Genomic DNA, 13,105 nt, shown 5'->3' with positions numbered 1-13,105 from the left:
TTGAGAGTGTTCTTCAATCTTATGGCAAAATCCATTTGAAGATTAAGAAATCAAAACAAGATATTTCTAAATTACAAGAAAAACAGCTATGCAACATGGCTTTCACCCCAAATTAATCTCAGAGCTGAACATCATGACCTTGAGTGACTTAAATACCCCTTTGGTTTCATCCTGATCTCTCCAGTATGTGATGTTACAATGGCTTTATTAGCCACATGGGTGACTGGTGAACCGTGGGCTCAGGGAGGCTAGCCTCCAGCCCATCCTGCCCCTTGTGCCTGAGGCTGCACCATTCCTGCCCCCTTTCCACCACCGGAACCCAGAGCCCCCCCAGCCCCGGAGTGCCGGGTGGGTGGGTGACACAGCCCCGAGCACCAGAGTGGCACAGCCCCCAGCACCAGAGTGCCAGGCAGGCAGCATGTGGACTGACTCCAGCTGCCCAAAGTCCCTGACTGCAGGCTGGCTCCCACTAGCTCCAGCCCCAGCCCAGGGCCCAGGCCACAGGGGAAGCGCTGCAGAGTGTTGGGAAGCAGGCGGGAGCATGCGGGCGGAGCATGTGCAGGGACACACAAGGTTGTTTGGGGAGACTCAGCGTTCCCCAGCCTTTGATACCCACAGCACATGATTGGTCATATTAGTCAGGAGAAGTGAAGCCATGAGTTATTCAGGTCTTCCCAAATGAATGCTAACAAGGCCTTCTTAGCATCAAACACCATTATGCATTTATGTATGGAAGAAATGTTATTTTAGAAAATTCAGAGCATTTTAAAAGTGTTTACTAGTACTGGTTTTTTTCATATCCTTCTATCTGCAAAAGCTGTCTTAGTGATCAGGTAAAGGCGGGCCTCTGAATTACAGAAATCTCAAAATACAAATGTAAATCCTGCACCTTTACATCAGGGAGTTATGAATTTAAAGTCTGATGTCTTGTGAACTCTCAGGTCTTCAAACAAACGTTACGTTTCAGCAGAAAGCCTGGAATCCCATCTCTTCAGAGTGAAAATGTACTGATGTTTCTAGCCCTGGTGATTCATGATACATTAAAACGTCATGGTCTAGAATACAGCACTCTATACAAGCAAAAATAGAAATTTAATTTCACCTGATTCCCATGTGGAGTGAAAAAAGGAATCATTTTCATGTCATATTATTTTATAATTGAAAAAAAAAACATGGCAGCTGTTTGAAATTTTTTGAGACATTTGGAATATCTGGCTGAGGTGGAATAGTGAGTAAAGTAAAAGGAAAGAGGTAAAAGGTACAACCATGTTATATGGTTCTTGAATTTATCCCATGGATGTAGATGTAGGAAATGTATTTCATGTTTAGCAAAATCACTCACACTTACAGACCCACACATATACATATGCACACAAAAACAAACATGGTCACCTGATACTTATAATTAACTAACTCATGGGCCAAACACCTCAAATTTAGGGTCCTAAAGTTAGGCGCCTAAATCCAAGAAGTAGCATGATATTATTTAGGTGACAAAATATGGTCTTAGAAGCCTAACTGCAGATATCCAAGTTGTACATTTTGGCCCTAGTGACTAAAATTGCATACTCAAACTTTAAGACACCCAGAACTAGTAGCCAGCCACTTTCATTTGACCGTAAGTGACTTTCCCACCGTTACTTTGTGAGTCAGTGGCAAAGCTGAAACTTCAAACTAAGAAGTCTAGACTTCTGCTTGACTACTGTAACCGTAGTCTGCACTCCCTCTGATTATGTTCAGTCAAAATTCTTGTTTAAAACTAAAATAACAATATAGCCTTTTTAATTTGTCTTCTTGTCAGAGATGAAATAAGATGCACCTTAACTGAATTTCCAGAGAATTTCTCCTTTCTCGTCTCTGATCACTCTAGGTATCTATTTAAAACATTTACTTCTCCTTATATTATCATGCTTTTTTTTTCTTGAGAGGTTACAGATGTAAGAGTTTGTAGTGATTACATCATTGGATGACTAAGGTGTCCACATGTCAGGCAAAAATTTATGTGATATAGCTTTATATCTTTCTTCTTCAGCCATTAGGCTTTTTGCCTTTCTCTTCCTAGTCAGGCATTGTTTCTGATAGATTTCCCTCCCTCCTGCTTTTCTATTCCAGGTGATATCTTCAGTGGAGCAAAAACCTGCTCAGCTTACTAGCACCCTGACCCAGCCTCCCTCTTCTAAAAGGACTACTTGTCTGGATAAAGTGGAGGGGGGAAATATCTGCTCTTATTTTTAAATTCTACATTATTTAAAACCAAAAACCCATCATTTTTATTTCTTAATTTACAAAAGGAATAATTGATGTGTCCCAAACAAATGAAAACTATTCTCTAAATTAATCCTAACAGAGGGAAATTGTGGAGCTAAAATATTATGGAATACAGGGGAGTACTGTGGTGAGTAATGAGAGCAAGAACTGGCCCTTAGTTGTGATTGTATTTGGACAGTGAAGACTTAAAACCATTGAGCCAAATCATTCTCTTAGTCCCCGATTCAGAAAATTGCGTAAACACATGCTAAAATATATTCCTATTCAGCAAGGCACTTAAGTATGTGCTTAGAATGGGGGCCTTAGTTGAGAGCACAATATAGCCCAGTGAAGTTACCTGAAAAATGGATTCTGGTCCATGCAATACTAGTGGAAATTACCATTGTTTTTTCCTGCTCAGTTCACTGGATAAAGTTTACAGTGTTCTAAATATAGACATTTTATAGACATTCACCAGGAGCATAAGATACAGTATTAGCTCATTAAAAGAAATCCCCCAGTGAACTTTACTTCTGAAAGCAAATCACCTTCCAGAGGTATTATGCCAGTTGCATTTTTTTCATGTTCTCTGATTATTGTTCTGGTTCTTCTCTTTAACTTTTGTTTGGTCAACTGGAACACCTTTGAATGTTTGTGTTTGTCACCTTGACTAGGGATAGAGCTTCAACACAGTGCCTTAGAAACGTGGCATGTATCTGAAACTTAGCAAGAATGTAAATAGATATTCAAACTATCCCAGAAAGATGCAAATGAAAGAGGTTCAATTAATGACAAACCTATCTCATTACCATAGAGAGAAGGAAAAAAGGGTTATATCTATTCTCATTCAGAAGCGTATATGGACTTACAATTATTTGCTGTCAGTGCACTGGTGACACTGATCAAGGAAATGTATTTAGCAAGCTGGAATTATAGTGTCGTGGATACTGAGTTTCAGCTGAGAGCTGTATCCTTGAACAACTCCACTTCATCCCAATGCCATTCACAATTCCCTTTCCCCTAATACCATCACTACCATTCTGAATAACAGGGACAAATCTCCCCAAACCCTTTACAACCAGTAACTGAGGACTGCACACAGGGAAAATTCCATTTTTTTCTATTGTGTTCACTCATCATTTATTTACAAATACACATTATAACTTTTATATACATTGCACATTTACATGGTAGAAAAGTACAAAACTATATATTTAAATGAATTTATATTTAACTCACCATGTTTGAAAATATAAAATTGCATCAGAAAAAAAGTATTATGAAAAGCAAGAAACTTGAACTGATAAAGCTTTGATATACCTTTTAGTGACAGTTTAAAAGAACTTTAAAAAGTGGTATTGCAGGACCATCTTAAAGGAACCACCTGATAAAGCATTTATGTATGTTACAAAAAATAAAAAAGAATAAGAACTTTGTTCTCATTATTGTTAGCCATGTAGTTATTAACAACCTTCATAATTCGATTTCTTTGGGTCCAGAACTCTTATAGTACAGTATAAATGCTCAGCACATTGAGAGCATGTCAGTACATGAAGTGATTAGAAGCAGAGAAAAGTGAAGTGGAAGAGGTGTCCTTAAAGATTGTCTCACTGCACCCAGAAAGTACATTTAAATCAGTTACAGCGCCTTTTGGTCAGTCAAGATTCCTTGTAAACAAAAACCCGAGGGATCATTTATGTACAGAACGGGTAAGAAGAAAATCCAATAAATAAACATAACAGAAACTGACATGCAAGTTTGTGAAAGTGGAGAGGAGTTAACATCAGTGAAAAGAAGAGATGAGAGTCATATGGGTAAGCTCTAAGGAATGGACTTTTATAGTTTACAAAAAAAAAAAGCTTTACTTTACAAGCAAGAGACCTCACAATAAATAACACTGCTCTTCCCGTAACGAATAAATTTCTTCAAAAAAGGTGTACAGTCAACCAGACATTTTATGTATAAATTATAAAACATGACACAGTATAAATAAATGTCTACAAGACTCAACTATATGTATACTTTTCTTTCTCCCCAAAATAAATAAGCATACACTTATTTACAGTATGGACATTGATTTCTTGCCCAATGGCTGTTCCAATAGTGATGGAGGTTTTACCACTCTAGAATGGAAGATATAGGAAAGTTGTAGTCCGGGTCTTCATCTTCCTCTTCTTCCTCGGGGTCTTCATTAATGGCTAGATGGGGGAATACAGGGGAGCTGTTGTTTAAATAAGGACAACAACAGCGCAGAAGCAGCTCAGTGCATGTTTTCAAAGCCCTCTGAACAGCCATAATACAGCGTTGCATTTTACGTGACTTGTAGTGAGATGCTCTTTGGCATCTGCTGTTATGTAATATGGTTTTTTATACATAAGCTATGAAGTCATAACTGCAGAAAGTTCTGAAGAATCAATGGCTCAGGTTTTATTGGCAGATTCCTGAAATCAGATAAAAAGTGCTCTTGTGTTCTAGGTTTAACTGCTTTGTGTCCTTCATTCAAAGTTAGTAGAGGCAACTGCTCTAAGACAGCAGCCCATGTGCTAACAGTAAGCTTGTTTTTTTGGCTGGAGTTAGGTTATATCCAAGTGTTAATAAAGCAAACAGCGAAGCACACTAAAGCAAACAAATTAGGAAAAATAGCTAGCATGATGCTCTTAGGGCAACCCCTTGCTGATAACAGGACTTTTCCTCAAAAAACAGGTATCTTGAAAGTGTCCAAGCCACAGACTGTTGACTATCTGTTGCAATTTACCAATCACACACATGTGTATAATATATATTATATATATATATATATATATTTCTAAGGGAAAATCTTTACATGAAATTCTCATTTTTAAAGGCATAAGTCTTCATTACCTAGGGATTGCCTTCAGAAGCCTTAAATATCTGCAAGGTTTAAAATCTCACTTACAGTTGCAAGATCCAGCATGCTTTACTTCTAAAAGCACACCCATGGAGCAGGCTGCTTCTTTCATGGCACACTCGCTTGGGTAAGTAGTGTTATCGCTGGCACAGACTGCTTCATCTGACTTGCTTTCAGGGCACAGCTCATCACAGAGGGCACACCGACCTCTGCCAACCTTGAAATCCCACAAACATTTCTTCCCAGCACTGCACTGGATATCTTCACAGGATTTGGCTTCTAAAAATACAAGATACCAGACATGAGTAAAGCAGAATCTCTCTTCTCATATATCAAGAACTCATAGGAAAATGAATATAAAGTTTATGGATAAAATCCTGCTCACTTTACTCAAGCACATAGTGCTTTTGGAAATCAGTGGGTCTCTGTGTGTGGGAAGGGAGGTATGGAGGAGCAAAGCAATAGAATTTGGCCTCAGGAAGGCGGAATTAAATTTGCATATTGTATATGACACCAGGTCCTGACCTTCTCTGATTGAAATCAATGGGAATCCCCTCTCCCCGGTGTCTTAAATGGGAGGTCTATAATTGGCCAATTAATTAAACATTTCTAAATTGATTATTTTTCCAGCTAAACCTTATAAAATAGTTGTTTATGTCATTAAAATGTTAATTCACCACATGCTATCACAATGGAACTAGATTTGAGATCTTTAACTTGTAAAGATAATTTTTCAGACATGAAGTTACCTGAAATGTGTATGATAAAAACAAACATATTGTGGTGACAAACATTGTTAAGAATAACAATTCATATAAAATACCAGCTTGTTTTGAGGTTATTTTCTTATCTTAATCCACAACAGCACTCCCCAATCACTCCAAAAACTTTTTAAGAGGGAAAAATTATCAGATGTATCTGATTGACATTAAATAACATTTGCCAAGACCTCTTGAAGACAAACGTTTCCAAGAACCCAGTTCAGCTGAATGTTGAGATTGTGTTACTCTGTTGACATATCATAATACATTTTAGGGCCTGACTCCAGCTCCCACTGAAAACAGGGTCAAAACTCACACTGATATCAAGGATTGAACCCTTTGTCCCCGCTTGGGGCCCAAAATCTTTCAGGTGTCACTCAAGCAAAATTTCCCCTTCTGCTTGAGTAAAAACTGCAGGACTGGACAACACATTCAGTTCTAGGAAATAATCTGCATCCAGAAACCCCGCTACAAAACTGTGAAACAATTAGTTTTGAAAAGCTATTCCCTTCCCCCCATAAGCACCCCCAAAGAATGATACCTACTGATACATTTTCCCTCGTAGGCTAATCCAATGGATCTGCCTAGTAGGCAGGTAGCCTTTCTCAGGTGGCAAGCACTAGCATACGTTATTCCATCATTCCCACAGAGATACTGTTCAGGGGAAGTAGGCTCCGGGCAAATCCGATTACACGTCACACAGTAGGCATTATTAGTTTGATCAACCACACACGTGGAACTACCTGGACATAAAACATCCCTGCAGGTCTCTGAAATAAAGACGGAAACATACAATGATTAGCAGGAGATCCAGTGCCTCATATCGGGAGTGAATATGTGAAACAATCAAACAAATGACACAAGCAAAGTCTTCGGCAGCTTTCCTCTTAAAAAGGCCACTGGGGAAAACCTTCACATCTCAGGGAAGCTGGTGAGAGCACAGTGTTTCGTGACTCGGGGGGATTCTCAATTCAGCTATGGTCTTGTCGGTGGAGCGTGGTTTAGGGTTTGTCCCTCAGCATTTGAAACATCGTCTTGTTATGGTGGGGAAGTACGTCAGCTCCTCCTCCCCACACTCAGACACACCCTGTGGTATTCGGGAGACTTGGTTAGATTTGTAAACCTACTTTTGCATTTGCCCTGATATTGGACTTCAAGTTCGGGTTGCTCTTTACATCTGGCTTTGAGGAGAGCACACTCGTTCCTGTAGGTTTTCCCATCTAAGCCACACACAGGACCCTTCCAAGTGACATTAGAGCAATCCGGAGCACAAACACACCGAGGTTTGTTCTTCTTGTTCATTTTACATTTCTTCCCAAGTCCACAGTCCACGTTCTCACACGTTTCTAAAGGGGGGAGGGAGGGGAAAGAAAGAGGCAACATTTTAATACCTCGTCTGCTCATCAGACTTCGGATTAATAGTGTTTACAAAAATCACCCGCAACCCCCAAGGCACAAAGGGAGCGAACACGGTTCCCCCCCCCTTCCAGAAAACAAAATGTGGGGTCCTGAGAAAGATCCACCAAAAAGGAGGGTCAAACTGCTGGTTTGCACACACAGATCTATTCCACCACGCAGAGGCTAGATCCCTTCCCCTTCTCACTAATACAGTGTCCAAATCAGGACATTTACTCTATGGGATGAGCTTTGAAATTCTAATTGGAGAGTGGCATAGGGACACACCGCTGCCCCTGCTGACTCCATCCCGGCCACCGCCATCCCCTGCACACACGGTTTCGGAGCACTTTTCAAACACACCTTTGCATGGGATACAGTTTGGGGCACCACCGTTAAAAATCATCCACTTAAAAAGCGTGTTGTCGTTGACGTCTTCTTCAGTCCATGAAGTGGTTAGCCGGCCCGTTTTGCAGCACTCCTCCTTGCTCAGATCTGTTTTATATAGGACCTGGCAGCGGCCGTTCTTTGCCTGCCGGAGCCAACAATTCCCAGCTGCAAGAGCGAGAGGGAGAGAGAGACCCAGCCATATCAATGTCAGTTACCAGTGACCCAGACACAACACGTGCGGCTTGCATTGACTTTTACTAGACTGTTTACTTTTATTTGTCCCATTTCATAACCTGCAGCTACTCTGGAGCAGTAGGCAGCGCAGTTTAAATAACCAGATCGGAACAGGGCAAGGCAGTTTTCGGAGGTATTTATTCCATATGTAGACCATGGGGACTTGCATGCACGTGACAGAGGTTTGACAAGGATGTGCATTAAAAACCAGGAGTAAAAGAAAAACACGCTTGCAAATACTTTTTTTTCCCTTCTTCAAAAATTCTGTACAACATTGTTTTACAGCTGCCCAGAGTTTCAATCCAGGCCATTTTACAATCTGCAAGAATTGGTAACATTTGCCTGTTCGCGAAGTCTTTCGAAATCTCGAAATGTTGCTGCTTCCCTTAAAAAAAAAGTCTTTTCTTTGCTGAAGCAAGTTAGCTGCGCTCCAAAGAAGGGTGACCGAAGTAAACAAAATGCCGGGGCACAGAAATAGGAGGCCACTCGGGAGTTTATAAACCAAAAGTTATAGGTATCGTCTCTTCCGACACAGTTTCATAGGGAAGTATATTGCACTTAAATCGGATAGAGATTTGTTTTACTAGTATCTCTGCTGTTGATGGATTCAAGCCAAGAACATTAGTCCAAGCAACTCCCCCTTTTTTAGTTGGAGAGTTTTGGTTTGGATGAGCCTCTCGTGAATAACCAGTGTACCTCTCCAGCAACTCAATAGCAATTGATTCTAATCCAGCAGGGGCTCGATCCGGTCTCCTTACTCCAGTGGGAATTTTCCCGGAGTGAGAAGTGCAGGATCGGCCCCTCAGATCGATATATATGGGGAGCCGGTGGAGGGGGAGGGTAGCGTCCCCCCATGGCAATAACTGAATAAATTTTGAAAACCAGTTTTCATGGATCAAAAGAACGATAGAAGTCAGTTTTGAGCGGCTTACAGTTGCCTTCACAATGTTAACCTATACATCCAGCTCAGCGAAAAAATATTCAGTGAAACCCATCAATCTAACTCATCCAGGTTGTTGTCGGAGCGGCAGCAGGAAAAAAAACCCAGTAATCACTCGTGGAAAAGACAGCTATTATATTTTCTGTTTGTTTTGTTCGCCTGGGACATGTATTTAAACACATTCTCCAGTTGCAGCAGAATTCACAGCCCAACGAAATTCACTCACAAATGAGTATGCGCGCGGGGGAAGGAGGGGTCCAGATATTGAAAGGATAGCCGGAAAATGACTAATATTAGTGTCTGAAAATGTCATTTGTGATCGTGGAAGTCACCCACCATCCTTGCAGCCAAGTAGTCGAGAGGAAAATCTAAGCTACATTGCAACAAAAACTTTGAGCACCTATTTAAACAGCGGGGCTAAGCAAGTTCCTGTGTGGGGCTGCTGTTCATTCATGCTGCATAATAAAATAATAATAATAATAAGTAACAATCATCGTCATCATCACCGCTTCTCTGTACTATGCACAGCAGTTTGAGGGGCTGATCAAAAATAGCTCTAAATGTCAGCTCCGTACATTTTTGCAAAGCGGTCCCATCCCCATAGTTAACTTGCGGTCCCTTGTAGAGAGGCGTTCAACAGGAGAAAGCTAAACATTGAGAAAAAGATAGAAAATAAAACACATCTACAAAGAAACAATCTCATCTTACCCTGTCCTGTGTGATCTTCCATGAAGTGGCACAGAAACATCAGGAATAAAAGCATGCCCGGGTGGATTCTCTGAGTTAACATCCTCAGTATGGCAGTGAGTGAAAGAGACAGAAACAATATCTAGTGGAGCAGAGAGAAAGAGAGAGAGACAGAGAGCACTAGTCAGTCTGCTTATGATCGCTCTATTGAATGAACGTCAGCCTCTCAATGCAGTCTCTCTTTAAATCTATAAGGGGGTCTTAGCTGTCTGCGGTGGGCGGTCTCCTAATGTGTGTGTGTGTTCGGGGGTGGGGAGATTTAAAAAGTTCACTGTGAATCAGGTGACATTTTCCACCTTCTGGAAACCCTTTCCAATTATCTGTTTTAGGTGCATATACTCTCTCTCTCTCTCTCACACACACACACACATACACACACTCACAGTCTCAGATCAAATCTGCGAAAGGGAATCGCCGGAGTTCTTTGCGTAGTAACAGGAAGGAGTGCAAGAACAGAATGGTAACTGGAGCTTAGAGGGAGAGAAAAGAACTATCCACTCGTGTCATTAATAGCAGGAGGCGCGCACGCGCGCACGCAGAGGAACTAGGGGCTTAAACACAATTTATAGGACTAAGGCAAGAGCCATGTCACTTGTCTGGGGAAAGAGAGGCGTGATCCTTTCCCCTAGCCCCCCACATCATGGCCAAAGGAACTTGAAAACAAAACCACAACCTGATCAGCGGGCGGAAATGTTTTCGCTTCTTGTTAGAAGTTCTGGGGCTCAGCAAAAGGTGATGAAGTCTCTCGGGAGATATGATTTTTGTTGCTCTGTGTGTGTCGGTGACATTCCCACTCTATGGTTGAGATTAATAATAAATCTACCCCTAACACTTCAAACAGTAGTTAAGTGTCTGGCGCACACACATCTCCCTCTCTGGGACAGGTCAAAAACAAACAAAAGTTTAATACCTAGGGTTTTACCCAAGTGACACGCTTTTCACGGGGAGCGCCTGGAGTATAGACCGGAATGGGGGCGACGTAGGCGGTCTCCTTTCAGAATAAAAAAGGTTGCAACATCGATAATGAACTTCTAGAGCACTAGTTTATTAAGCACAGTCTGGCATTATTCTTCCCCTTAGAAAGTTGGCGGTCTTTCATTTATAACATTTTTTGGCACCGCTGAATGAAACTGAGTAGGCGATATTTCCTTTTATACAAAATGATTACTTAACGGAAAATGGTATTGTTTATTCAAAAGCTGCCTTTTTAATTTCGATTCTTTCGCTGCTCCGAGCCACCAAAGCACAACAGACAGCAAAGTATGCAGACAAAAATTCTTGGACATTGCCAGGTCACTGGGATTCATGCGTAAATTCTACCGATTCCTCTCCACCCCTTTCCCAGTCCCCTTAACACCCCCCCTTTTATTCTGCAGGCTTTCCCCCTCCCCCCTCCCCACAACTGCGAATAACTCAGTGATAACAGATTTTTTTCCACCAACTGCAGGAGATAGTGCTAATCTTTTAATAAAAGATCCCATTACAATGGGATCTGTCTGGACAGACTATAATAGATCCAGAAATACAGCCGTGCTAATATTAGAAGACAGTTGTTTGGGTGCCTCAGACCGGGCCCTGGTCCTGCTTTGAAAGTGAGCATGAATCACAATGTCCCATTGCACCACCTGCAGTCACACATATTAAGAAGCAGACTGGTAAATAACTGACCTCGCTACAACTTGTGTTATTATTATTATGATCATCTCCGTGAGCAGCTCTGGGGCATTTTGATCGCTTCAGACTCTTTCTGGGACTCCACGTCCCTTTTTAATCTTTCCCCAAATCGGTGCCACTCTCCCTCTTTCTCTCTCTCTCTGAACCAGCATTAATGCAGGGTTGTTTAGTGCCCTCTAATGGTAGACGACATTAACAATTAGTAGCATAACATCCCTTAGTCAGGAGCCCCCGATAAACGGCTGATTTCAAAAGCTAGATTTCCTATTGAAGGGAGATGGCTTTGATTCTTGTGTTGTAACATACTTTGAAAAGCGTGGTTTCTTTCAGCTTCCCTCAGCAAGGCACAGGGAACAAAAATATGGGGAAAACTTCAGACATGCCCCCCACCCCGGAATCAGAGTTGTTAAACAGCAGCGTAAAATCCAGGTACAGCTTTAACCTTATGCCAGCTCTGTGTGGTTAGGAAATAATATAAAACTTTCAGGAGATGTGAAACTTTCATAGGTCTGGAACATTTAACGGGGGCCCATCTATTCCCCATTCCTACCATTCATAAAGACACAAGGAGTATCTCTCTCTCTCTCTCTCTCTCTCGCTCAGGTCTATGTCTGTAGCGGTGAGATGAGTACTGCTAACCTTTCACTAGTGCGCCTCGGATCCATGAAATGAATTTTGTGGGGTCTCAGCTTAGTTCCAGTGAACACAGTAGTCCACATCATAAAATCACCTCAGCACACATAATTAAGCAGTTTGGCACCAGGAGCAGACCAAAGACTGAATTGCCTCTCACCAGAGTGAGGGTGGCCCCTCCAGGTCAGGGTTGGGGTCATTGGCAGGGCAGTGTGGGAAACACAAATTGCTGCTGCCTCTGTTGCCCTTGTGAATAGGGAGCTCACTATTTGTTTTGTGATACAGACACATGCTGGGTTTTTTTTCAGCTTCACCTTGGATTTTTATTGATCTGTCAGATAAAATGTTTATACTGATTTTAGACGGTGTTTGTTATTATATTGGGGCATTATCTGGCCGTGTTCCTGGAAATCAGTCGCATGATGGGTCAATAATGGTTGCATATGTGCCTCATATGTGCATCATCAGGAGATCAATATGATTGCGCTGGTATGGAGACTTGTAGCCCACCTGTTTTCTGACATCACATAGAAACAGCTGCTGTTTCTTTTATTGTATTGTCTTTTTTAAATGTTAAAAATTGGGTCTGTATATAGCTAAATGTTGGGGATGCATTGTTTAATCAAAAGGCTTTTTTTATGTAACTGTTTGCCTCTATTCACCACTTTCCCCCCCTTTTTTTGCTGTGCCAACAAGTAAATATAAATTACAGAAAAGGCACAGTAGGGCCACTCTATAACTGAATTGTCAGTCAGGACACAAAAAGACTGCTTTTCTCACACTGTCAGTTTTTAAAACTACCTTCTTCCAAGAAGTTTATTAATTTTAATATATGTTTTTGGATTTGGTTCTAAATTTTGCAGCTGGCCTCAGTCTCCAAATAAAACTAAAATATAATTAAGTTAAAATGTTAGATACAAACGTCTCAAACTTTAGCAAAGTTCAGATTTAGCCCTAGATTCAAATACACTCTTGCAACGTGGGCCATCTCTGATATATGTAGGACATGTGTGGCTGTAACAAAATCTATCTATATATCACAAATATTATGTAAATATTGACTGGCCTGCCTGAGGGACAAAATAGTTCTTGAGATTCACTTTGTGTAACATGTACTATTGAACAACCTATTTTTGTCATTTGTTGTTGCGGCCAGTCAGTATTCATTTTTATTAATATCTTGGGATTTTCTCTTGCTTTCTGCCAAGGCCCACT

At 41.1% G+C, this 13,105-nt stretch overlaps 1 protein-coding gene across 3 annotated transcripts; it reads right to left on the bottom strand.

Annotated features, from left to right (window-relative positions):
* Positions 1-3,383: 3,383 nt before the first annotated feature.
* On the bottom strand, positions 3,384-10,071 carry FST (follistatin). Of its 3 annotated transcripts, XM_045020207.1 has the most exons (7): positions 9,967-10,071; positions 9,545-9,665; positions 7,636-7,827; positions 7,005-7,223; positions 6,423-6,647; positions 5,165-5,395; positions 3,386-4,445 (listed from the first exon to the last, which is right to left on the bottom strand). In XM_045020207.1, exons 2-7 carry the CDS (start codon positions 9,624-9,626, stop codon positions 4,363-4,365), a joined length of 1,032 nt encoding a protein of 343 aa, XP_044876142.1. In that variant the 5' UTR covers positions 9,627-9,665; positions 9,967-10,071; the 3' UTR covers positions 3,386-4,362. The 3 variants fall into 3 exon arrangements, with proteins under 3 accessions (XP_044876143.1, XP_044876142.1, XP_044876141.1); XM_045020208.1 differs by lacking the exon at positions 9,967-10,071 and having other exon boundaries at positions 3,384-4,688; positions 9,545-9,941; XM_045020206.1 differs by lacking the exon at positions 9,967-10,071 and having other exon boundaries at positions 3,387-4,445; positions 9,545-9,938.
* Between the last annotated feature and the right edge of the window lie 3,034 nt (positions 10,072-13,105).

The sequence above is a fragment of the Mauremys mutica genome, chromosome 6 (genome assembly GCF_020497125.1).
Source record: "Mauremys mutica isolate MM-2020 ecotype Southern chromosome 6, ASM2049712v1, whole genome shotgun sequence".
In the NCBI taxonomy this organism is placed as follows: domain Eukaryota; kingdom Metazoa; phylum Chordata; order Testudines; family Geoemydidae; genus Mauremys; species Mauremys mutica.
The sequence above is the reverse complement of the archived record's forward strand: the minus strand, read 5'-3'. Positions and strand labels throughout refer to the sequence as shown.

Coding starts and splice junctions, on each gene's coding strand:
- FST (XM_045020207.1), bottom strand. CDS start 9,626: ATGTTAACTCAGAGAATCCACCCGGGCATGCTTTTATTCCTGATGTTT. Junction 6,648..7,004: donor ATATCAGGGCAAATGCAAAA/GTAGGTTTACAA, acceptor TCTTTATTTCAG/AGACCTGCAGGGATGTTTTA. Junction 4,446..5,164: donor GCATGCTGGATCTTGCAACT/GTAAGTGAGATT, acceptor TCCCCCATCTAG/CCATTAATGAAGACCCCGAG.